Raw genomic sequence first — 26,366 nt, forward strand, 5'->3', positions numbered from 1 at the left:
TGAGTGGAGGATTAGTAACATTTCCATTTTGCTACTAAGGAAATTGAAGCCGGAAAGTCAAGAGACCGTCCAATGATGAAGCGCTAGTAATTGGCAGAGGGAATTAAGTATCACGCTCTTAGCAATCATCCACTGATTTTCCTGTTATTTGCTCCGCCTTTCTCTTACTTTATGGAGGAAAAATATTGTGTGGCTCATGAGGAAATTGGAGTAAACCTCAGACAACAAATTATTCAGGGCCTTTTCATTATCTAGAGCTGCCACATGCGGCTAAAATTTAAAACTCAGCTCCTCATTGTAACGTGAAGGGGTCAGTGGTCACACTTGGCCAGCAGTTACTCTACTACTGATACAGAACATTTCTATCACGTCGGAGGGTTCTGTTGGACAGCGTAGAGGCGTCTCTCTTCCACCAGTCCTCAATCTTGCCCTCAGTCTGTGTATAATCCAAGCCCCAAAGACTGGTCCCCAAACTCTTCCACTTCCTAAAGCAGATTGGAAAAGTGGTAATCCCAGTTTTAAACCTGGTAATACCGAGAAATCGTTTGGCCTAGACGTGCTACGAAGGTGAGGGTAAGAAAAGCCCCAAAGCCTTCCACCCAAGTCTGGCCGGCAAGCGGGCGGTGAAAGGCAGCCGAGACCCCAGACGCAGAGGTGGAAGGAGAAGCAAAGGGGCGGAGCTGAGCGCGGCGCGCTCGGGGCGGGTGCCGTCACGAAGCCGGGGGCGGGGCCACGAGGGGCGGGCCCGTGGGCGGGGGGAGCGGGGCGGCCGGCGCGCCAGCACTGCCGTGCGTGCTCACGTGACAGGTCCGCGAGGCCCCGCTCGCGCAGTCGTCTGGACGAACGAAGATGGCGGCCGAGAGGGAGCCTCCTCCGCTGGGAGACGCGAAGCCCACCGACTTTGAGGAGCTGGAGGACGGAGAGGACCTGTTCACCAGCACAGTGTCCACCCTAGAGGTGAGACCGCGTCGCCGTGGGTGCTGCGCTCCGCTACTGCCGCGCGTCTCACCTTTAGGTGCCTTTCCCCTGCCCGGACTTGTCTCTCCCCACCCCCCGGGTTTGCAGGAACCTGCTCGGGGCGACACCTGTGACGCGGGCCCCACCTCAGGTACCTGTCACTGGGCTGGAGCTTGGCCTGGACGGCTAGGCTTCCTCAGGAGACCAGCGCGCGGGCTGGGGGCCGACCTGATCCTCTCTGGGGGGGCAGGGACCGGCCCGAGCATCTCAGCGCCCTTTCCCCGCTCAGCTGGCCTTCCTTGGTGTCACTTGCACCTCTTCTCCAGACCAGGGAAGGGCTTGCCCTGAGTCCTGGTATAAACCTCACCATCCTCCCGGCGACCTCCGCAGTCCCTTTGGAGAGGTGCTTGCTTTTCCCTTCCCAAGAGAGGGTGTGCCCCTGAAAGGAGGGAGCACTGAACTGAGTGTTGAGTGGCCGTGGCTCTGCAGGGAGCGTGTGGATGCACTTTTCCCAGTCATGACCCTTCATGGACTGCTAGTTCCCCTTAAGGGAGGTGCCTCAGTATTCTACTGTTAAATGCATTTAACCGGTTTTGTCGTCTTTAGTTCCTAGACTTTTTAAGAATAAGAGTGTTTATAAAATATTAAGTTGAAGGGTGGGAGTAGTCCAGACAGATGCTGGTTTCGTTGTTGGTTTTGTTTTTTTTTTTTTTTAAGTTACCACGGAGAAGTAAAAACAGATCCTCACTCCCTTTTTCCTCTTTTCTCGCATGGTCAGCGATCTCTGAAGTTGAGTGTTCCTGTTTTTGTCAAAGGAAACACTGTTAACTGTATTGGCCTCCTAGATCCATTTCGGGTTTGAATTGCTTTGCATTTGGTGAGGGCGCCCACACCTCATAGCCCAGTTTTTTGTGTGTATGTGTGTTAAAATGTATGCAAATTGCCTAGAAGATTGTTTACCTTGGGCTGTATTTCCTTATAAAGTGCTCTTTAGTAAGCTTTTTTGGCTTATGCATGTAGCCACCAAAACAATTGGAAATTACTGTAAAATAGCCTTTATTCGAAATTCATTTACTGGGAACTTCCGGGAACCAGTTTCCACACTGACCATACTCTGCAAATTGCGTGTACAGGTTCTCAGTCAAACCCCACCTCTCCTCAGATTATATGCTTCTTGGGGCTGATAGTGCTTTGATCATCTTTGTGTTCCTCCCAGTCTTGAATACTTCCATTTAGTAAATGTTTGCTGGATTTATTGTCTGAACAGCATCCTAAGAATTAGTAAAAATTGTCTTGCATAACAGATCCTTTTAGGTTTAGTATGTTTTTAGCCCTTTATACGTACTGTATAACTATCTTAAAATGTAATGAGCGTTAGTGTCTATGCAGGATTCTAAGACCTGTATTTCCTTGAGGGCTGCAAAGGTTTTCCCCCAGCTAGGATCGAAACAAACTATTGACCTTGTTTAAACTTGACTACTTCGAACACTAACCATCCCTGTTTAATTGAGGTTTTTAGGAGTTGAGTAAAAGGAACTATAATCTGTATTTCCCGTTTGGTTGGGACTTTTTAATAAGGTATTTGACTTTTTTTTTCCAATAAAAGTCTACAGAAGTTTTGAGTATGAATAAATTGAGCTTGGTTAGTGCACTGTGAAAGTTGTAAATAAAGTTGGTTTTGATTGTTTATCTAAACCCCCTTTTTTATAGATTCATTCAGGTTATTAACTTTAGTATAACTGAGATTTGTAAATTCAGAATCTTTTTTGCTTTCCAAACTGTTACAGGAAGGATATGTAGCAGTGTTTTTTAGTATACCAAAAGTGCTCTGAAGGAATGTTCTTTTTTAGTAACTCCACTTTTGTTTTCAAAAGTGCTTCTCAAACCTCACTGGAGAAACCAGGGGATTCACGTTTGAAATGCAGATGTCTCTAGATCAGTGCTTTTCTAACTTTATACATAAGTTACTCAGGGATCTTGTTAAAGTGCAAATTATGATTCTGTAGGGCTGGGATAAGTCTATTATTATGCGTTTTTAACAAACTCCTCATGACTTTGCTTCTGGTCCATAGACAATAATGAGTTGCTAAGCCCCAGATGATTCTGATGCAGATCATCTGCTTTGAATAGTTATTACCTAAGCTGTAAATTGAAAGACATAAATTGATGTCTTTAAGGAAAAAGTAAGTCAGAGTTTTTAAAAATTATTTATGTAGAAACTTTTTCCTTTGAGGGTATGTGGAGGAAAAAATCAATTGAAATCCGTATAGGTAAAAATAAATTTATAGACATTTTCACTGTCATCATTGTTACGCTTGTGATGACCGTACAACTTAGTGTATGAGTATATTTTTAACACAGTATTAGACTCCTTTCCTTTCACAATTAAGAACAGTCACATAAAGCCAAATTCAGTTAATGAAGCATATTTAAAACTCCTTAGTGTTCATTTCTGTTCTGTGAAACAAGACACTGGTAGCCCCTAGCATAGGGGGCTAGGAATAGAGTGAGCAGTAGAAAGAATCTAGTGAAAGCATGTTCTTTTTGGTACCTGAGAGGCAAAGCTTTAAATTGTTTAGGAATACTGCTTTTTACTTAAATGATACAGCCCTAAGCTTAAAAGGTGCTTGCCCTAAAGCAGTATGGAGTAATAAGACAACACCTTAAATAGTAACGGGGCGCCTGGGTGGCTCAGTCGGTTGAGTATCTTCCTTTGACTCAGGTCCTGATCCCAGGTCGTGGGATTCAGCCCCACCTAGGGCTCCCTGCTCAGCGGGGAGTCTGCTCCTCCCTCTGCCTCTCGCCCTGCACGTTCTCTCTCTCTCTCTCTCTCTCATGCTCTCTCAAATAAATAAATTTTTAATAAAAAAATAAAGTCAGGAAATTTATATGTCTTGTTCTCTATTTTAAACAGTTATATTGAGGTATTACATACCATGCAATTCATTCATTTAATGTGTACAATTTGATGGTTTTTAGTGTATTTACAGATATGTGCAATCATGACCACAGTTACAGAACATTTTCATCATCTCAAAATAAAACTATCACCCCCTGCCCCCATCCCCTAAGTCTCTCTGTCCCCAACCTTCAACAACCACTAATTAACTTTCTGTCTCTATGGACTTCTCTTTTCTGGACTTTGTATGAATGAAATCATATAATATGTGATTTTTCATGACTGGCTTCTTTCACTTAGCATAGTGTTTTCAAAGTCCTTTTTACAGAATGGAATGGAATAATATTTCATTGTGTGGCTATACCACATTTTGTTATCCGTTCAGTTGATGGACATACAGATTGTTTCCAGGTTTTGGCTATTGTGAGTAATGCTGCAATAAACATTTGTGTACAAGTAGAATTACTGGGTCCTATGGTACATTTAATCATTTGAATAATTGCCAGACTGGTTTCCCAAAGTGGCCACACCATTTTACATTTCCATCAGCCGTGTGTGAGGGTACCAGTTTTTTCATATGCTCACCAACACCTGTTAATATGACTTTTTTTGGTTCTGTTCATCTTAATGAGTGTGAAGTGCTATCCTAGTGTGGTTTTGATTGCATTTTCTTGGTAACCAAAGATATTGCACCTCTTCATGTGCTTGTTGGCCATTTGTATATCTTCTTTGGAGGAATGTCTATTCAGATCCTTTGCTCATTTTTTAATTGAGTGGTCTATTACTGAGTTATAAGAATTCTTTATATAATTCTAGGTACAAGTACCTTATTAGATACATGATTTGCAGATGTTTTCTCCCATTTTCTGGGTTGTCTTTTCATGTTCTTGATGGTGTCCTTAACAATTTTTAAAATTGTTTGACAAAGTCCAGTTTATTTTTAAAATTTTTTTTCTCATGCTTTCACTATCATATCTAAGAATCCCCTGCCAGATCCAAGGTTATGAAGATTTACATGTTTGTTTTCTTCTAAGAAGTTTTTGGTTTTGGCTCTTACTTTTAGGTCTTTGATCATTTGAGTTAATTTTTGTGTATGGCATGAGGTAGGGTCCACCTTTATTCTTTTGCACATGGCAGTTCAGTTGTCTGAGAACCATTTGTTGAAAAGACTATTCTTTACTCATTTGAACGGTCTTGGCACCCTTGTTGAAGATCGCTTGACCATAGATGTTCACACCTGGTTCTCATACCAACCTCAAATACAAGGGTCAGTTGAAGTTTAGATGGGGGGACAATTGTGTCACATGAAGATGTGATAGAGCATTTCATATTGAATTTCCAGATGGTCTTAAAATTCCTTTTTCTTTAACCCCGTGCTCAGAAGATATCTTACTTCGTTGATTTCAACAAATACTTGGTTATTTACCCTCCGCTCTACTGTTTACATGATAATCAGAGTGCAAATATCAGCCAACCCCTACAAGTCTTTGAGAACAGAATAAAGAGTTGTACAGAAAACTCTGATACAGGTGGTGTTTATATGGTCTGAAAATACATCAGTCTTCACTGAAAGGACCAGTGAAACAGTGGGGAGATTATAATTCCTATCAGTGTTCTTGACACATAGTAGATGAACAGTAAATGCTTCTCTTGGTTGAGAGAAGCTCATTGAAGAGGTAAAAGTTAAGAGAGACCTTGAAGGGGTAATGAAATTTCCAAGTGGGAGAATAGCAAGGGTCACTCAAGGGTCAGTCCATATTCTAGGGAACCATAAAAAATTCTGTGGGTGGCTGAATATAGGATGTACGTTTACTATGTGGTGAGATTGTGAAGGGCTTTGGAATCTGTTATGTAGGTGGGTGAGAGCTATGAAAGATTTTTATGACAGTTAACATGATCACCTGGGAAGATTAATGTGCTAGCAGTCTGAGAGGTAAATTTGAGTGGACGGTATTACTGGAAAGTTAATGAGTTGGAGGCTATTTTAAGCCTGAAGTTAAAGACCTCAAGAAGGAAAGCACAAATAGTAAAGGAGAAAAGGAAATTGATGGAACAGTAGATAAAAAGTTAGACATCTAAAGACATCATTTATGTCTTCCTCTCTTCGGGTGATCCTTTGACAAAGGAATTACAAGTTTCATTTCACTTAGGGATACATTACACCAGTGAAGAGAACATGAAGCGGTTAGAAGTGCTGGATGGGCTAGAAATGTTGATTTAGAAATCTGTCATAAATTTATTGAGTGATTACATTAAACCAGACTGTGGACATCTAGTCCCTGCCCTATGGAGTATATGAAAGGAGTCAATGTAATAAACACAGCTGTGTGAACAGACACCTGCAATACCAGGTGATACACGTGTATTTGAAATACGCACGTGGCACAAAAACGGTATAGAACACTGGAGTGATTTAATTGCATAGAAATGATCTTTGAAATCCTGAAATTGGTTGAAATTATCAAGAGAGAATAAGTAGAGTAAGACAAGGGACTGTTGATACATACTAAATTAGTATGTACTGTGCCTACACAACAGGTAGTAATAGTGTATAAGTTGTTTTCTTAATTCTGTTTTCTGATCTCTGGGTAGACCTCCAACTTTAAATGTACTCATTTTTCTGAAAATTTCAATGTGAGTTACCTTTGTTTCAGAGAAACATTTTGTGATCAGGTGTTTAAAGGAAGTGAGCACTGGAAATCACTAAAAACTTTTATGAAGCAGTAGCACTCAGTTGACCACTTTCCCTTAAAACCATTAAATTTAAGGATTTTAGAATGAACTATTTTTAGTGCCTCTAAAAAATGCTATTAAATGTAGTTGCTTGAGGTAGAGTTACTTTCTTGCAGACTTTTTTCTTAAGAATAAAATTTCCCTTTAATGTCATTTTACAAATACCCACTTTCCTACGAAATGGAATTGTGGTTTTTTTCTTTTTCTTCTGTGATGGTAGTTTTTACTTGGGGCAAAATTAACCTCAATTTAGTAAAATTCACTACCACTTCAATCAAGATACAGAACACTTTCATCACCTAAAAAAATTCTCTCACATAGTTAACACTTCCCACTTCTAATCTCTGGCAGCCACTGATCTGTTAGATGGAATCATGTGGTATGAAACTTTTTGAGTCTAGCTGCTTTAATTTAGCGTAAAGTATCTGAGATTCAAATGTTGTCTGTTATCGGTAGTTCATTACTTTTTTATTGCTGAATTTAGTATTCCATTGCGTGTATGTATCACGGTTGTTGAAGGACTGTTCCGTTGTTTCCAGCTTCTGGCATTAATGAGTAAAGTCAATATAAATATTTATGTGCAGGTTTTTGTATGAACACAGTTCTCATTTCTTTTGGGTGAATACTTAGAAGTGGGATTGCTGGGTTATATGGTATGTTTGGCTTTGTAAGAAACTGCCATACTTGTGCCAGAATGGTCTATGAGAGGTGAAGTCATTTGCTTTTAGTCTCATGAGTTAATGGCTATAGTAATAATACCACTCAGGAACATACCCATTAGGACACTATTCCCCAAGTCTGAGAATCATTAATCTATGGTTTCATGTTCTAAAAAGCACGATGCTTCGATACAAAAGCATGTCACTGTATTTCGTGGTGTCATAAAAGTTATTTTAATACAGAAATTTTACCCTTATTCAGAGAGTTACCCTACGTATTATTGAATGTTTGAATCTTGAAAGCTTGCCCCGGGGAACCTTTTGTGCAGCTAGATTTGTCTATTTTAGTCTCTGGTCAGGTTTCTGTTCATTCCATCTTTGAAATCTAATAAAATTCTAAGAGATTAAAGGAAGGAAGGGAAAGAAAGCAAAGAAAGAAACTGCCAAATTCTTCCAAATCAGATGTATCATTACATTCCCATAGCAATGAATGAGAATACTAGTTGTTGCACATCTTGTGTGCACCTGTTAGTGTCAGTTTTTATTTTAGGTAGTGGTGAGCTTTAGGCTGGTTTATATTGTCTTGAAAGAAGTGATTGTTAAATTGTCAAGAATTTGTAAACTGGTTATTAAACACAGCCATTGTTAAAATTAAGTTACAAACATATTTAAATGAATTCTATTGAAAATGAAGGTGGGGCGCCTGGGTGGCTCAGCTGGTTAAACGGCTTGACTCTTGGATTTTGGCTTAGGTCCTGATCTCCAGGCTCCTGGGATCAAGCCTCGTGTCAGGCTCTGCACTCAGTGGGGAATCAGCTTCAGTATTCTCTCTCTCTCCTTCTGCCCCTCCCTTCACTCACTTGCTCACTCTCTCTAAATAAATAAATCTTTTTTAAAAATGAAGGTAATAAATATTCAAAGCTTGTCACTTACTAATTCCCTTACGGAATTTTATTATTTCTTATGCTCTTGAGGTCATATGTCTATTGTATTTGTATGGTGTTAAGTGCGTATCTTCCCAAGTCCACTTTCAGTGAGGGGTAATCAGCCACAGCAGGCATGTTTATGCCACAAAAATCAGCAGAAGCTGTCAGTCAGAGTCTTCACTCTCAAAGACATGGTTGCTAAACATTTACCAGCACAACAGTGATTTTTAGCCCTTCTAACAGGTTTGTAGTGTTCTCATTGTAGTTTTAATGTACATTCTGTAATGATTAGTGATGTTGAGGTCTTTTCATGTGCATATTCACCATCTGAAAATCATATTTGGTGATGTTCTTTCACATCTATTGCCCATTTAAAAATTTGGATCTCCTTATTGAGTTTTGAGAATTCTTCATGTATTCTCAATACAAATCCTTTGCCAGATGTGTGTTTTGCAAATATTCCTACCCAATCTGTGGCTTGTTGTTTTGTGCTATTAACATTACCTTTCACAGACTGAAAGTTTGTTTTTTGGATGAAGTTTAAGTTATCATTTTGCTGTTGTTGATTGTACTTTAGATGTCACATATGAAATCCTTTCTTAATGAAGTTTTATAATTTTAGCTTTTAAATTTAGGCCTAGGATTCATGTAATTTACATGTGAATTCAAGTTACGGGTTTTTTTGCATATAGATATCCAGTTGTTCCAGCACCAATTATTGAAAAATAATCACACTGTTAAGGTTTGTTTTATGGCTCAAAATATGGTCTTTTATGGTAAATACTATGTTTGCACTTCAAAAGGTTATATATATAGTCAGATGTTGATGGGTGGAGTGGTCTGTAAATGTTATTTCAAGTTGGTTGGTTGTATTTTTCAATATATACATCATCATTGAATCTCATATGCTTTATGCTGAGTTTAGAAGCTAAACTTAAAAGGTTTCTTGATGAGTTATTTTTGCATCTTTTTCAAAGATCACTTGAGCATATATATGTGTATACATCTATTTCTGGACTCCATTCTATTTCACTGATCTACTGACTCCTTTTGCCAGTTGTATGCTGTCTTAGTGTAACTGAGTCTTGAAATTTGTAGTGTGAGTCCATTGACTTTTTTCTTTCCAAAATTGTTTTCGCTTTTTTACTACTTTTGCCTGAAAGTTTAAAATCAGTTTATTGATTTCTACCAAAACTTCCACCTCAGATTTTGATTTGGGATTGTGATGAGTCCATAGATTAGTTTGGGGAGAATTAGCATATTAACAATATTGAGCCTTTAAGCCATAGGTTTGCTATTTCCATTTTTTTGGTTTACTTGATTGATTTTTTTCATCAGTGTTTGTAGTTTTCAGCATACCGCTCTGGCACATATTTTGTTAGTTTATACTTATTTCATGGTTTCTTTTTACATTTGCTCATTGGTGGCATATGGACCCTCTATCCAGCAACTATACTAAACACTCATTAGTTCTAGTTTTTTTGGAGCGTCCATGGGATTTTCATGTATATAATCATACTGTTTGTGATTTGGAGTTTTATTTCTTTGTTTCCAATCTGTGTGCCTTAACGTAGTAGCTAAGACCATCAGTATAATATTGGATAGGAGTGGTGAAAGTGGATATCATTTTCCCTTTTGTGAACTTAGGAGGGAAGTACTCTCTCTACATACGTTGTTATCTGTTTTTTTTTTCTTTTTTTAAGATTTTATTTTTAAGTAATCTCTCCACCCAACATGGGACTTGAACTCACAACCCCAGGATTCCGTGTCGCATGTTCTGCCAACTGAGCCAGCAAGGTGCCCCATAAGTTTTTTTGTAGATGTTCTTCATCAGGTTAAAGAAGTTCTATTCTTAGTTTTCTGAAATTTTGTATTACCGAATTGAGGCTGGTTTTGGCAGATTCTTTTTCTACGTTTAATGAGATAATTATGTAGTTTTTTTCCTAGGTTAATGATAACGTGCATTATATTGATTGATTTTAAAACACTGAATAAACCTTGCATTCCTGGGATAAGCCCGTCACAGTCATAAAACCCTTTTTATATGTTGCTGCATTCAGTTTGATAGTATTTTGTTTAGGTTCTCATGTCTGTTGCAGTAGATATTTGTGTAGTATTTTCTTTTACTTGTAATATCTTTGTCTGGTTTTGGTACCCAAAATACTGGTCTCATTAGAGGAATTGGAGACGAGTATTCCTCTTCTGTATTCTTGAAGAGATTGCGTGGAATTAGTCTTATGTCTTCTTTAAAGGTTGATAGGACTCACTAGTGAAATCATCTGACATGTAGTTTTGTTTTTGGAAGACTTTTAACTTCAAATTCATTATCTTTAATAGATACAGGGTTATTTCTTGTTGAACTTCTGTAGTATGGGTCTTTCAAGGAATTTGTCCATTCAGTCTAAGTTGTGAAATTTATGGACATAAGGTTTTTCATAATACTCTTTTATCCTGTGATCGTGTCTGTGAGTGTTGCCCTTGCCTTTTCATTCCTGGTATTGATAATTTATGTCTTCTATTTAATTATTTATTCATTTGTTTTGGTCTTGCTAGAGAATATCTTGGGATCTTTTCAAAAAATCAACTTTGCTTTCTTTTTTTTCTATTGTTTGTAGAGGCTTGGATCATTGATTTGAAACTTGGCTGTTTTTTGTTTGCTTCGTTTTGTTTTTGAGTATTAATTAGCTGTATATTTCTTTAAAAGCAAAGCTTTAGCTGTATCCCACAAATTTTGATGCTGTGTTTTGTTTTCTTTCAATTTAAACTATGCTCTAGTTTCCCTTCTGACTTACTGTTTAACTTATGGGTTATTTAGAACTATGTTAATTTCCAAAATTTGGGGATTTTCTCAGTATGTCTTTGAAATTAATTTCTAGTTTAATTTGATTATGGTTAGAAAATGTTTTATGATTTTAGTTCTTTTAAATGTGTTAACATTTGTCTCATGGCCCAGAATATGGTTTCTTTTGGCGAATATTCTGTATGTGCTTGAAAAGAATGTATATAATCTGATGTTACTATTGGAGTGTTCTATAAATGTTAAGTCAAGTTGGTTAAAAGTTTTTCCAGGTCTACTCTGTCTTGCCTTGTTACCTATCTATTCTATCAATTACTGTGAGAAGAGTGATGAAGTCTCCAAATATAATTGTAGATTTTTAATTTTTTATACTTTCAGTTCAGTTTTATCTTCATATTGAAGCTCTGTTGTTAGACACAGACTTAGCATTGTTATGATTTCTTGGCAAATTGATGATCCTTTTATCATATGATGTCCCTCTTTATTGCTGATAATACTCTGTCGGAAGTTTATGATGCTAAGGTAGCACTCCATCTCTTTTTTGATTGTTTGCATGACATAGTTTTTCCATTCTTTTACTGTTAAATATCTGTGTTTTTAAAAGTAGTTTTTTTGTAGGCAGCATATTGTTCTGTATTGCTGTTTTTATATCCAGCCTAGCTACTTCTGTTCTCTAATTGGTGTGTTTAATGTAATTATTGGTGTAATTGGATTAGATCTACCATTTTATTTGTTTTCAGTTTTTTTCTGTTTCCCCTTTTCTCCCTTCTTTTGTATTACCGTAATGTCTGTAAGTAATTTTAATTTATCTATTGGGTTTTTTGCTTTATCTTTCCTTCCTCTCTATAAATAGTTTTATAATACATGTATTTTAACGTATATTATATTTACATATGTATGTGGTTGCCCTTATAATCATTTACCTCCCTTCCTTTATGTTATAGTTTTCACCTATTATCTCCATATATTGAAAACCTTACCAGACAGTATTATAATTTTTGCTTTTAGTCATATACATTTTAAATAATGTAAGAGAAGAAAAATAGTCTATTACATTTCTCCAGTAACTGTTTCTGTGATTCTCACTGTATTCCTGAAGATCCAACTTGATGTTACTCACACCAGGTATCTTCAGGCTAACGATTGTCTTTTGGTCCCCCCACCCCAACTTTTTTAAAGAACTGGCCTAGTGATGACAGATTTAACTATTATAAGAAAACTATAATAAAGCTAAAAGATTCACAATCTAGATTCTCTTATGTTACTCATTATACTTTAGGGTTAAGAAATACAGAAACGGTCCCTAAACTCAGTTGAAACGTAAATGTTGGGAAAAGGGCATATTTTTAGGTTTTTTTTTTTTTAAGATTTTATTTATTTATTTGAGAGAGAGAGAGAATGAGAGAGAGCACGAGAGGGAAGAGGGTCAGAGGGAGAAGCAGACTCCCCGCCGAGCAGGGAGCCCGATGTGGGACTCGATCCCCAGACTCCAGCATCATGACCTGAGCCAAAGGCAGTCGCCCAACCAACTGAGCCACCCAGGTGCCTGCGTATTTTTAGTTTAAACCATGAAAATTTTATAATAATTGTAGACTTAATTCAGCTACTGTTAAATTTTTCTGTTAACAGTAAAGGAATACTTTGAACTTATTATACATGCAACATGTTTTCAAGATCTGATTTTTTTACTATTGTAAAATAATCAGTGTTATATATGGCTGTAAAACATTACATTTTTGTTAAATATAACTCAGCATGACAAATGAGTATCTCTAAAGGGATGACTGGAAAAGATTTTTTTAATCTTAAGTGCCCTTTTGTTAAGAAGGAAAATGAATAAAAATGTGGTTTTGGTTTATTCTTACCCTTAGAGGAGGTACTATGAATAGCTGTTCTTGTTCTTTCTTCCCTTTTTATCAAGAGAATGTTCTGTTTCTATAATGTAGAGAGATGTAATTATAACAGTTAAACCTGCTAATCCATCATCTATTATTGTTTTTTTTTAACAGTCAAGTCCATCATCTCCAGAACCAGCTAGTCTTCCTGCAGAAGATGTGAGTCCAGACTCAAATGGTCCAAAACCTGCAGAGGTAGTGCTAGATGACGACAGAGAAGATCTTTTTGCAGGTAATTATGAATATCTTTAATTTTTTTAGTAATAGTCTACTATCTCCTGTTACAAGATATTCTCTAAATACCTGAAAAACTGAAATTTTGTGTAAGGTATAGTGGTAGTTCTTACCAACTTGGAATGATAGGAAATTTCCAGTTAGATCACTTTGTGAAAAATATATAGACTATTGAGAGAAGTAAATATGTAGTCCTTTCTGGTTTTAAGCATTTGAAAATAAATCACATATTATAATTTGATGTTTTGATCAGTACTTACACTCAAAAAACTAATGGTTGTTGAGAAATACCAGTGATTGTAATCTTTGTTACAGGTGTCACAAGCAAAATTAAACTCTGGATTTTAAAGTCAGTTAAAATCTCTTTGTTTTAATAAAATACTTCAGTATTTACCACCTGTTGTATTTTGATTCACTTTTGGGTGAGTAAATTGATGGTTGAGGAATTTATTTTCCTGAGCAGGATTTGGTGTAGTCCTACCTTTAAAAAAAATTGCATTCTCTTCAAAACAGTTATATCTACTTTAACATTAAAACTTGGGTAAAAGTTAATGTTTGGGTATTGAAAGGCAAATCTTTTTTAGAATTAATGACTCAAAAAAGTAAGTAGTGAATCTTGTTTAACAACTTAATTTACCTGAACTGGTCTTCACTGGGTTAAAATTCAATAATGTGTCCTCAGCTTTTATAGTAGTTGCATATTTGAACCATTCTTTATTTTTTGTATAAATATGTTTGAAGATACGATTCTCTATGACAAAGGTCCATGTGAGTTCCTGCTTGATTAGGTTTATGAAAAGTTTTTACTACAGATGAATTCGTGTATTTCATGTCAGAAAAATTAAAATACCATACCAAGTACCAATCATATTTCCCATTCATTTTTTAGTTAGTAGCTACCTAACAACTTACCGTTTAACCAAAGTTGTAATATTCGTTTTTGTTTTCTTTTATGGACTTTTTCCCAGGCAGCCCTTAAAAGTTTTTTTATGGCATTTATGTGTTAAACTAAAAGATGACATGAGTGCTTTCTCTCCTTAGTGGGTACTAATCTAAAATTGTGTGTAATCCTCTAATAGTATAGAGTTATACATAGAAGTTCCAGATTATCCATTTCATAAAAGACCCTTTCACCTTGAAATCTTAGAATTTATACATAAGGAGTGTGCTGAAGCTAACAACAGAACTATGTGAGGGTTTTGTTGTTTTTTTTAACAGTATGCACAACTGATCAGTTTGCCAAGTGAGGACTGTACAAAGATATTTGCCCACTTGACTTGATTAGAAAAATCTTTTTCATAGTTTACTCTACCTAGCAATCTATACTAAATACTGTCTTTCAGTTATGGTTGCCAGCGTTAGTATTTGTTTTAAAAAAGAGAGGGGGACGCCTGGGTGACTCCGTTAAGCATCCAACTCTTGGTTTTGACTCAGGTCATGATCTCAGCATCATGAGATCGAGCCCTGCATCGGGCTCCACACTAAGCAAGGAATCTGCTTAAAGATTTTCTCCCTCTCTCTTTCTACCCTTCCTCCCACTCACGCTCTCTCTCTTTCTCTCACAAATAAACAAATAAAATCTTTTAAAAATAATAAAAAAGACACATGGACTGAAAAATAAACATAGTCATCTGTTTCTATTTCCTTTGCTTTCTACAAACATAGAAACTTTGGGAGTGGGGAGGGCCTCGATCTTACAATGTTAAGATAATGACCTGAGCTGAAGTCAAGATTCAGATACTTAACCTGAGCTACCCCGGCGCCTCTTATGTTTAATCTTTTATCTTAAACTCAGGTGTATTTCAAAATGACATCGTTAGATGTTCTAAGACCTAATCTGGTCGTTTTTATGTGAATGGATTAATACTACACTTGCCTCTTACTTTAATGCCTTTAAGCATGTATGTCATTCCTCCCTGGAGGAGTATGATTCTTAGAAACCATAACAAAGAGTAGCATATGTTATCAGGATGGTGAAGACTACTGTCAGGTAATAATAACATGTGCTTAATTTATTTCCCCTATCTTAGAGGAGAGAATATCAATATTGCTCTAAGGATCTAGCCATTTTGATTTTAGAACCATGAAGAGATTAGATAGTATTGGTACCTTTTGGGTAGCATTTCAGGTACTTTTTTGTTAGACATGGTACCAGAAAATTTGAGTGTGACATACTACTGTTACTGGTTTACTTGGAGAGCCTTCACCAAATAGACTTGACTACACAGCCCCTCCACTATTTGTTACATCCTTCACACTAAGCTTTACCGAACATCAAGAAAGGATCATAGAGGAGTAAGTGAGGGTGAGCAAATTGCCAATGTTGAAATGGTCCTGGACTTTTAAATCTTGTTTCTGCCAGAGTCCTTAGCTTACTTCACTTACACATTTCAGCAAAGGATACAAATTGTAAGTTTAATGAGTATTCCTTTGTTTAAAAAATTCTTTAGTATCTATGTTATGAGTGAAATATTTCTTCCCTGGCATTGACATCATCAGTTTATACTTGTCCTCAAAGTATCTCTTCCCAGGAAAAGTTCATCTTTATACTTAAAACCTGTGGGGCATCTCCTGGAACCTGCAGGTCTGGTTTAAATTAAGATTTGTGAATTTGTAGTATGTTAGTTTACTTAGCTAAAAGTTATGAGAAGACTTTAAGCCGCAGACTGTATTAGGATGCTGAATCTAAATACCCATTTTCATTTTCCTCCTCCAGGTTAGCTACTTAGTTCATATTTAGCTTTTTTTATTTTGAGGTTTCTTATTATTTATGAAACAGCCTATCAGAGTCCTTGCAAAGAACACAAAATCTGTTCTCAGTGAAGTAAAATGTGATTGAAAACTTAAAGTTAAATTTATCTGTCCTGATACATCAATAAAGTTAATATGCCTTTCCCTTTGTCTCTGGGTCTGTTGCCAATAGCAGTGCCTCTTTTAGAGAATTTTAGATTTCTCTTCGTTTACTGCTTGTTGTTTTGCTTGTTTATAGATAATAGATCTCACACCTCCTAGCTTTGATACACTGCTTTCTTATTTTCTTACGTTGCTCTTTGGTTTCATTTTTTTAAAGAACGAATAAATACTAGCCGTCTTAACTGCCTGATGGCTTTTAGTTTTTTACATTAGGGTCATTTATTGTCTAATTGTCTATTTTACATCTATCATCTGTTTTCCTTCTGGTTACCACAGTTGGAAAGATTTCTGGTTTACTATAAAAATATAAAGAGAGTTACGTCAAGTAAGGAACATGAGAAAACCAGTAAGAGTAGATTGATAAAATGTTGACCTGTTTACATTTAAATGTAAATGTTAACATTATTTACCTTATTTCAGGTAAATATGTTGTTACTGCTATACTTTTTGAGGTATTAAAATGGATCACTGACTGCCATTACTACCTTCCCAAACCTCTGGGAATCTAAGAACCTCAGGTTAGAAACCACTGGTCTGATTCTGTTTCCCTTACAGCCCTGCCTTTCTTTTCTTGTTATCAGTTCTATAATCCCGCAGAACTGTGGTTTTCTTCATGGCCACTGAATGTAATTTTCATTTTTCTGGTTTTGCTTTTTATTTGTGCTATTGTTTCATTTTCCTAGAATTCTTTCCTCATATTTTGTCTACCCATTCAGATCCTCTCAGATCAGTTTCATTAACTATTGCTGATTTCACCAGCCTAAAGTATTGTCTCCCGTCTCAAATTGTAGTGTTTGTTCTGTAGTTCATATAGCAATTAAATCTTTTAACATTCTTTTTATTGTTCTCTTGGCTATTATTTGTCTTTTATTATTATTTAACATTCCACATGCTTGTGTCTTATTTCCCAACTAGATTATAAACTCCCTGAGGGCAGGTATGATATTTTACATTTCTTTGTGTTTCTCCATTGCATTTAGCACAATGTTACATAGCTTGTAGACAATCAGTTTATTGATTTGATTTGATTTTAAATATGTTTAATTTTAGAACTTTCAAGTGGATGAGCATTTTAAATTAAAACTTAAACAGCTGTTTGCTTTGTGTCATATTCATGTCTTCAACTAATATTCAGTAATCTTTAGCAGTTAATTGCTTTAGATTGCTAGCTTTGTGGATTTTTGCATAACAGATTTTTAATCCCAGCTGGGATTGTTCTGGGCAGCCTATTGCCATAAAATTTGTGTTTGTATGTATAAAATAATCATGTTAGCCTGAATAAACAATTTTGAAAGGTAAGTTACCCCAGGCATAAGATATATTACAAACCCAGCACAAATGAATGTGGAATTATCCACACCATTGCTTTCCTACTAGCTTTATCCCTACCACTAGTATAGATAATTATGCTGACTTACTATAATTCTTCCTAAAATCAACAGTCACTGTTGGTTTTAAAGTATTGATGAACAACTAAGGAAGGATTCATTAAACTATTTATAACAAGTATTTTTAAATAACTTTATTGTGATTTTTTTGTGGGTAGTCTAAAAATATTTTTCATAACTCATTAACTGCAAATAGACTATTGGGGTTTGTTATCAGTGTCCTAAACTAACTTGTTTAATTTGTATCTAGAAGCCACAGAAGAAGTTTCTCTGGATAGTCCAGAAAGGGAACCTATCCTGTCTTCAGAACCTTCTCCTGCAGTCACACCTGTGACCCCTACTACACTCATTGCTCCCAGAATTGAATCAAAGAGTATGTCTGCTCCTGTGATCTTCGATAGATCCAGGGAGGAGGTATGGGAAAATGTTTGTATTCTAAATTAATATGTAATTAGTAAGCTTTTTGTTCCCCCACCCAGCATCACTCTCCTATTAGTCATCTCTAATCAAAGCCTTTAGACACTTTGGGGAAAAGGTATTGGACTAAAGAAGTCAGCTGATTTGGCTTCTAATTTTATCTTCATCACATTTTAACCCAGTGACTTGGGCACATTACTTTCCTTCTTAAGGATTTTATCATTTGTGATCTCATGATGCTTATTTATGACTCTCAGAGTTTCTGTGTTAGTCAAATGAGAAAATGTATGAAAGTGCCTTAAAAACTTTAATAAGGTGACATTATTTGTTGAATCATGCAGTAAATGTTAGTGGTTATGTTGGCAAGGTACAGGATGGGTTGTGAATGGAGAGGAAGCACAAGAGGGCCTTCCTGTGAATAATGGTGTTTGTGAAAGTTACTGAGCTGTATACTTAGGATTTATATAGTTTATGTTACAATTCAAATAAGGTTTAGTTTCTTAAAAATCTGTACAAGAAAAAGATTATGTACAAAAAGATTATGGTTAGAAAAACTCATTTTCTTTTAGATAGCCTTAGGCTATTAATACTACTCCAGAATAGTTTCAGTATTTAACAATTTCCATGCTCTCTTCTTGAGAATAACAAGACTTCCCTACAGAGCTGCCCCTAGGATTGCTTATTTATAATGGCATTAAAAAGTGCTTCTCTTCAGTCTCACAGGGTTAATTGTTTTTCCTCCTTACTGCTTTCTTCAATGAACTTTATAAATGCTTTCATTGGCTTCAAGAAGAGCATGTGTTTACTAGGTTATTAGAGAAATCATGATGCTAAAGATTCTAAGTGTATTATTTCTACAGATATGTAGCGTTCTACCAGCAAAAGTAATAGCTACCTCCTGGTCATTAAAGAGTAGAGATACAACTTTGAAAAGTGCTAATATTAAAAATAATTAAGGTGTTAGTTTAATGATCTGAATCTGAAGACTCAGTTTAGAGAAGAACAACAAAAAAATTCTGCAGTATTCCTACAGAAGACTAAATCTGAGGAGTTGTGAGAAAACAAGACTTTCTATAACTTCTCCAGATGACCCTTTTGTATATGTGTATTTGTGTGTTTTGTTTTTGTTTAAATATTGTAAAGGAAATGTGAAAGCTTTATTGTTTTTCAGAAACAGAGTGCTGAGTGGCTTTTTAAATTGTTATGACAACGACCCTCATAAAAGATAGATGGTAAAAATTGAAGTTATTAGTGTTATAATAATATAAAGTGGAATCTTTAACATCAAAAAAATTACCTTTTCTAGATTGAAGAAGAAGCAAATGGAGATGTTTTTGATATAGAAATTGGCGTATCAGATCCAGAGAAAGTTGGTGGGTCAATATTTACTATATTTTAAATTTGCTTCTTTTTGATAAGTACCTTGGTTGTTAATATGTTGTTTTTCTTTTTTAAGTGCAGTGTTAAGTATTAAAATGATACTTTTATTTTTAAGCTTGTGGGGCTTTTTTGTTTCTCATTTTATTTTTTTTTTAGCTTTATTGAATTTAAATAATTTTATATATTTAAGATGTACAGTGTGATGATTTAATATATGTACACGTTATGAATTGATAATCACAAGTCAGTCAGCATATTACTTCACATAGTTACCCTTTTGTGTGTGTGGTTAAGCTTATTGTTTTTAATAGTATTGCTTGACTTTTCTTATAGGTGATGGCATGAATGCTTACATGGCTTATAGAGTAACAACAAAGGTGAGTCTTCGCTCCTTTAAAAAAATAGTGAACCCTATATGTAGTATGAGCTTACAACAGGGATTAAGGTTTAAGGATTTCCTGTCTTTACAAAGGTTACCATCCAGTGAGATTTCAAATAAGTAGTTACAGTGAGTTATGAGCAGTTTGTTAAGTGTAATATTCTCTAAAGTAGAGGTAAAGTGTTATATGGCGGTATGCAGGAAGGGACTTAATATAGACAAAAGTAGAGGAAGTGATGGGGGGCAGGACACAGAGAAAGGAGAATGCTTGTTCCAGGCAAAGGGGTTTGCTTTTACAAAGGTGAGGTGTCAAGAAAACAATTGTGCTTTCCAGGATCTGCAGGAAGCGGTGCCTACTGAAAATTGGTGGTAGCCTCCCTATATTATAAACAGCCACATTAAGGAATTTGGGCTTTATCCTTAGTATAATGGAGAGTATTTGAAGAGATTCAGGCAAGCATGTGGCACAATTGGATTTTTGTTTTAGAAAGATCTCACCGACTACTAAATTGGGAGCAAAAAGTAGAGGTCAGGATTTCCAGTGAATTCCTTTGCAGTATCTAAAGGATTGTAGGCCTTAGATCTTAAAACAAGAGAGAGATCTACAGCAGTCCTAGCTGTGAGAAGTGATATTTTATACTAAGGAATTGATTCTGAAGCTAGAATGGTGGCTTCTTGAGTTGTGTAGGAGGAGGTAGAGTCATTAGGGCTTGGATATAAGGACTGAAGGAGAGACGCCTGAGTCACTGACTAGAGGATCTCCATGGTTGTCAGAGGGATCGCAGAGAAAAAGCAGCACAGTTTGGACGGGTGTGAGATTTATTAATTCATTGAAGAAATATTCATTAAACACTTACCATGGGCTCCAGCTCTATTCCAAGCATGGAGGTTTAGTAGGAAACAATACAAACAGGTGCCCTTCTCGCTTGGAGGTTATGTTCCAGCAAGAGATGTGGTGAATTTGAGGTGGCAGCAAGATTTAAGTGCAAGTATCCCTTGGGCATTTTGATATCTTGGACTGAAGCTCAGAGATTTGGGCCAGAGGGAACGATTTAAGAGTCATTAACATAAATAGAGTTGATGAGATGAGTCAAGGATAGAGTCAAGCAAACATTGTGTCTTTTTAAGTTTCTGTAAAAAAAAAAAAAAATGGGTAATGTAGGTTTTTTTTCGGTTAGAAATTTATCAACACATTAGCTACTGTGCATTCTTTTGCAAAGTAAACCAGAGTGTGTGTGTGTGTGTGTGTGTGTGTGTTCAGTTAATGTGATACTAACTTCTAAAAAACTGCTTTGTATCAGAATGTGAAATACCTCTTCTTCACTTGTAGACTTCTCTTTCCATGTTCAGTAAGAGTGAATTTTCAGTGAAAAGAAGATTCAGTGACTTTCTCGGTTTGCATAGCAAATTAGCAAGCAAGTATTTACATGTTGGTTATATTGTACCACCAGCTCCAGAAAAGAGTATAGTAGGTAAGTATGGACTTGTGACTGTTACTGGTTCAGTTGTAACTATACAGATTAGGATATTATGATCGTTCATTATCATGATAACTCATAATGTCCAGTGATACTGAATTTAATAAATATACCATTTATGATAATCATACATCAACTAAGGAATGTGTAAGCTAATAGTTTTATTTTCTAACATCTTAGGATTTTGATTTATATAGGATCAATTTAGGATTTGATTTATATAATCTAATGTTGTTAAATATTGGGTTAGAATTTGCCAAGTTGAAAGCAGTTGAAAACCCTAACATTTTAGGGTCATATTACTGAGTAACGCTCAAAAGATACTTAATATTAATAGCATATTAACATTTTTCTAAGAGATGGGGGTATTTGGCTTTCAGCTATTCATTGTCCAGAAAGGAGATTCCATCCAGTCTGGATCTTCTAAGACCTATCATGTTAGTGTATTTCATGCTTCACTTTAATGCTTAAAAAACATTTCTACCCGTGGGTACCTGGCTGGTTCAGTCAGTTTGAGCATGCGTCTCTTGATCTTGGGGTTGTAAGTTGGAGCCCCACATTGGGTGTAAAGATTGCTTAAAAATAAAATCTCAAAAAAAAAAATTCCTCTTGTACAAGTAATAAAGGCTTAGGTGAGAATATGCAGAAGGGAGCACCTTGTTGGCTCAGTTGGCAGAGCATGCGATTCTTGATCTCAGGGTCGTGAGCTCAAGACCCACACTGGGTGTAGAGCTTACTTTAAAAGTAAGGGAGGGGCACCTGAGAGGCTCAGTCAGTTGAGCTCCGATTCTTGATTTCAACTCAGGTCATGATCTCAAGGTCATGAAATGGAGCCCCTAGTCAGGCTGCATTCTTATTGGGAAGTCTACTTGAGATTCTCTCTCCCTCTCCTTCCTCCCCTCCCCCAGCTTCTGGGTGCATGTGTGCATGCACGCTCTCTAAAAATAAATAAATCTTTTCAGTTTTTTAAAAAAAGCAGAAAATTACAAAAGAGAATGATTTGTTGTCCCATTAACTGTCATCTCTTAAAATTTTGTAGTTTTTCCCAGTGTTTTCAGTTAGGAGTTTTTATTTACCATACTTTGTCTTTGTATGTAAGATTATTCAGAAAATAAAAAAATGAGTCTGATCTTTAAATTGTGGGGTTTGTTTAAACATTTTGTTTGTAAAGCACTTATTGGTATCTTTAATGATTTTGAGACCTGATATATTTAAATGCATTTGTTATATTCTCTGTGATTTTTTTTAATTATAAAAAACTTTTTAGGGGCACCTGGCTGGCTCAGTTGGTGGAGCATGTGACTCTTGATCTTGGCTGTGAGCTCAAGCCCCACATTAGTGGTAGAGTTTCCTTAAATTCATGAAATTTTTAAAAAACTTTTAAAAAAATGTGAAATAGTAGTAAACTCAGTATTTGTAAGACAAAAATAAGTTTAGTGATAAGAGTGGCTTGCTTTATTTTTTGTTTTTACAGTTTTCCAAATCTCATCTCCAGCTTAGTAGGAAATAGTTACGTTCTCCTGTATGTTTCTACATTCTGTTGTGATATAACACACCTTACAACCTTTGTAAAACTCCACTGAACTCTCATGAAAGAGTGAGAGTAAAAAAGACAATAGTTTAATATTATGAAAATAGCCTTTGGTGCACACTTCCCCACAACCATACAAAAAAGGGTCTCAGAAATCTTTCTGGTATTCTCACCATACTTTGAGAACTGCTAACCTAGTAAATCTTATTTCTTTTACCTCTGAACTTTTGCAGTGGTATCTTTTGGCGTCCTTCTGTGTAGGGAACTTAAGTTTCATGTATCACAAATTGTTTATTATTATCTTTCTTCCTTTGACTTTAGTTGTGCAACTATTTTTATATATCAGAGGGAAAAAATTATTTTTCTCATTTTGGTGGCTAACATGCTAATCTAGTCCTTAAACAGTGAGCGCCCCCCCAAAAGAAAATTGAAAAAGTAAATTTTAATGCCCACGTTTATTATGTTTCAGGCTAATATTTTGCCTTAGTTAACCTTCCACACATTATTACAGTATAACAAATAGCATGTGTAAATTTAAAGTAGAAGTGAGAAACTAAATCCTGAGAGCATCCTTTTCTGAAACTGATTCTGACAGCCTTCAAAGGGTTATTAGGGACCAGTCACACAGTTTTGTTTGTATTATCCATATACATGGCCAAGATAGCCTCTTACATTGTAAGGCTATCAGTTAAATTATAGGACTAATTAACATTGAGAGCTTACTGTACTATGGCCCTGTACTAAATAATGTGCTTTCTCTCATTTAATCCTCATAGCAACTTTATGAAGTTAACTTACTGTTGTCCTTATTTAATAGGTGTAAGGAAGCTAAGGTTCATGAAGGTTACGTGACATGTTCCGTGCCATTCAGCTACTAAGAGGCAGAGCTGAGCTTTGAATACAGGCCATCTTACTCTAGAACTTATATTTTTAATCACTATTCTAGTCTGCCTCTAATTTTGGTATTTTTAAATTATTGTTATGGTTTGCTTTTATTTTTTATCCAAAATAAAAAACTTTCCAATTTTAAAAATAATCTAATGCTGTGTTCTTGTAAACTTGTCTAATGTAATTTAAGGTGGATTGAGTTTTTAAAATTATTTATTTATATACCACTTTATTCCAAAAAGGACTTGAGACAACTACATATAATGCAGTTTTTTTAAAAGATCAAAGTAAAGAAATTAGCAAGAAAAATAAATAGTCACATAGTAAGATGAAGTCAAGGTAAACAGTTCCTTCAAAATGTATGCATAAAGTCTGAACAGTCACTAAAGGTGGATAAAAAATTGATCTGTGAACTTCCTGGCAGCCAACCAAATACAGAAGCAGTCATTTTTTCATACTGGCCATCAATTTTTTTAAATAAAAATGAATAGGTTGTCTTAAGAAACTGTTGAAATATGGGAGGCCTTTTTGATTATGTAGGCAGCGGTTTTCAAGTGATGAACACTTAAAGTGAGATAGCAGAAAAGGAACGGTAACTTGCCTTCATTGCTGAAAAGTTGTTAACTACCCCTGAAGGAAGAGGAGTCTTTTCATTAGCCCAAAACTGCTACCCCTTTATAAGATTAGTTAACTCAAAAACACCATTTCACTAAGCTTTTAGAAAAGAACAACAAAGTTGAAAAGTTTTATAAGTTAACTGACTAGAGTGTTTTTTATTTGCTGCTTTGGCCTGTATTGGTTACTTGTAGGAAGTAGCATGAGCACAAGATCCTTAAAGGGAAAGTGATAAGATATTTCAGGGAAACAATATGTTGAATAATTAACATCCCACTTCAGTTGGTCCATTCAGGATAGATAATTTTAGGTGTTTGGGTTTTCTTTTTCAAAGTTGTATTTCAGAAGAACTATGTTAAACAAAACATTATCGGGCGATATGTTTATTTACCAGATGTACCAGCCTGAATAAGAATTACATGGTTTTACATAATCCTATTTTTAATGGCTTTGTTGAGATATAATCCACGTAAGTGGATATAATTCGGGGCATCTGGTTGGCTTAGTTGGTAGAGCATGTGACTCTTGATCTCAGGGTTGTGAGTTCAAGTGCCATGTTGGGTGTAGAGCTTACTTAAAAAAATTATAAAGTGTATGTAATTCAGTGTAGTATATAAGGCTTCTAGTATATTCAGAGTTGTGTACACACCACCACAGTTTTAGAATATTTTTATTACCGCTTAGCCATCATCCTCTAATCCGCAAGCCCCTAACCCCATGCAGCCACTCATTTACTTTCTCTGTAGATATGTCTATTCTGAACATTTCATATAAAGGGAATTAGACAATGAATGGGTCTTCGTGACAAACTTCTTTCACTTAGCATTTTTTTTTTTTTTAGGATTTTATTTGAGAGAGAGAGCACGAGCACAGGGAGGGGCAGAAGAAAAGGGAGAAGACCTCCCACTGAGCAGAGAGCCGGATGTGGGACCCTGAGATCATAACCTGAGCCGAAGGCAGACGCTCAACCAACTGAGCCACCCAGGCGCGCCTCACTTAGCATGTTTTTAAGGTTCATCCATGTTGTAGCCTATGTCAGTACTTCATTTCTACAGAATTGATGTTGAAAGGAAAAAGAACAAGGGAAAAAGAATCTGCAGTCTGATACGGTAGTGTTAAAATTGAAATTGCCATTACAGAAATGATTAACATGATTCTAGTTTTTTAAATTATGAAAGCACTTGTTTCAACTATTACAAAACCAGCTATGATAAACATCATGTTCTCAGACTCTACAGTGGGGAAAATATTTAGCAAATTCATGCATTACACTTATTTTTCTAGTCCCCAAACTAAAGAACCTTAATTATTGCTTATAAGAAATGAAAATATTAATTGAGGGGCACCTGGGTGGCTCAGTCGGTTAAGCGTCTGCCTTCGGCTCAGGTCATGATCTCAGGGTCCTGGGATTGAGCCCCGCATTGGGCTCCCTTCTCAGGGGGAAGCCTGCTTCTCCCTCTCCCGCTCCCCCTGCTCATGTTCTCTCTCTCACTGTGTCTCTCTCTGTCAAATAAAATCTTAAAAAAAAAAAAGAAAAAATATTAATTGAGCTTAAATTTGCTAATGTGAATCTCTTTATGCATATTGAAATGCAAACACATTTTAATTTACCAAGAGTGTAGTATATCAAACAGATGAGGAACCCAAACGGGTAAGAAGACTGCAGACACAGCTCACCTCTGCTCTATCTGGTTTTGTGTTGTACTTGCCAAGTTGAGATGTTAATATAGCATGAGTTTTAAATCCTCAGAAGTATGATACTAGTGATAAATTTAGAGCTTTTGTCAAGTTCAAATTTAAAGTGTATTTTAAATATGCAGAAATGACAAAGAGATGTTTACAATAACATAAAGTTATCATGTGTCTCATTCTATTTTTTTTCAAAGGCATGACCAAGGTCAAAGTGGGTAAAGAAGACTCATCATCCACTGAATTTGTAGAAAAACGGAGAGCAGCTCTTGAAAGGTAATTGTGGACAGCTGTGCATTATTACTCTCATGTTTTTACTTCAGTAATAGGAGTCTAATTCCATTATGTGGCACACTGTATTTTAATGATTAATTTTTTTCACAGTACCATTTCATGACTGTTATACTAAGAGTGTTTTATACTTTTAAGAAAATTCTTTTAACAATACAATACTGTGTTCTGCTTTTATTAATCCTCACAGTGGATTGATATTTAGCAATAGTGTATCTAACAGAATAATACCTATTTTTGTACCCTGTGACATAAGCAGGACTATAAAGGCATGAATTAGTTGGGGATAGAATTAAC

General features: G+C 35.9%; 1 protein-coding gene across 2 annotated transcripts in view; it reads left to right on the top strand.

The window, feature by feature from the left end:
* The first annotated feature begins 805 nt into the window (after positions 1–805).
* The window catches only part of SNX2 (sorting nexin 2), a 46,525-nt gene continuing 20,964 nt past the window's right edge, over positions 806–26,366 (top strand). The window contains exons 1-7 of one of the 2 annotated variants that reach the window (XM_088023241.1): positions 806–957; positions 12,981–13,098; positions 17,652–17,815; positions 19,125–19,191; positions 19,532–19,575; positions 20,908–21,049; positions 25,976–26,054. In XM_088023241.1, coding sequence (XP_087879367.1) covers positions 850–957; positions 12,981–13,098; positions 17,652–17,815; positions 19,125–19,191; positions 19,532–19,575; positions 20,908–21,049; positions 25,976–26,054 — 722 coding nt within the window. In that variant the 5' untranslated portion in view covers positions 806–849. The remainder of the gene's footprint in view (positions 958–12,980; positions 13,099–17,651; positions 17,816–19,124; positions 19,192–19,531; positions 19,576–20,907; positions 21,050–25,975; positions 26,055–26,366) is intronic. The other variant, XM_028103518.2, reaches the window with a different exon arrangement.

The sequence above is a fragment of the Eumetopias jubatus genome, unplaced genomic scaffold, assembly GCF_037043125.1.
Source record: "Eumetopias jubatus isolate StellerSeaLion01/CBP00866 unplaced genomic scaffold, mEumJub1_p1.0 scaffold_5, whole genome shotgun sequence".
Classification (NCBI taxonomy): Eukaryota; Metazoa; Chordata; class Mammalia; order Carnivora; family Otariidae; genus Eumetopias; species Eumetopias jubatus.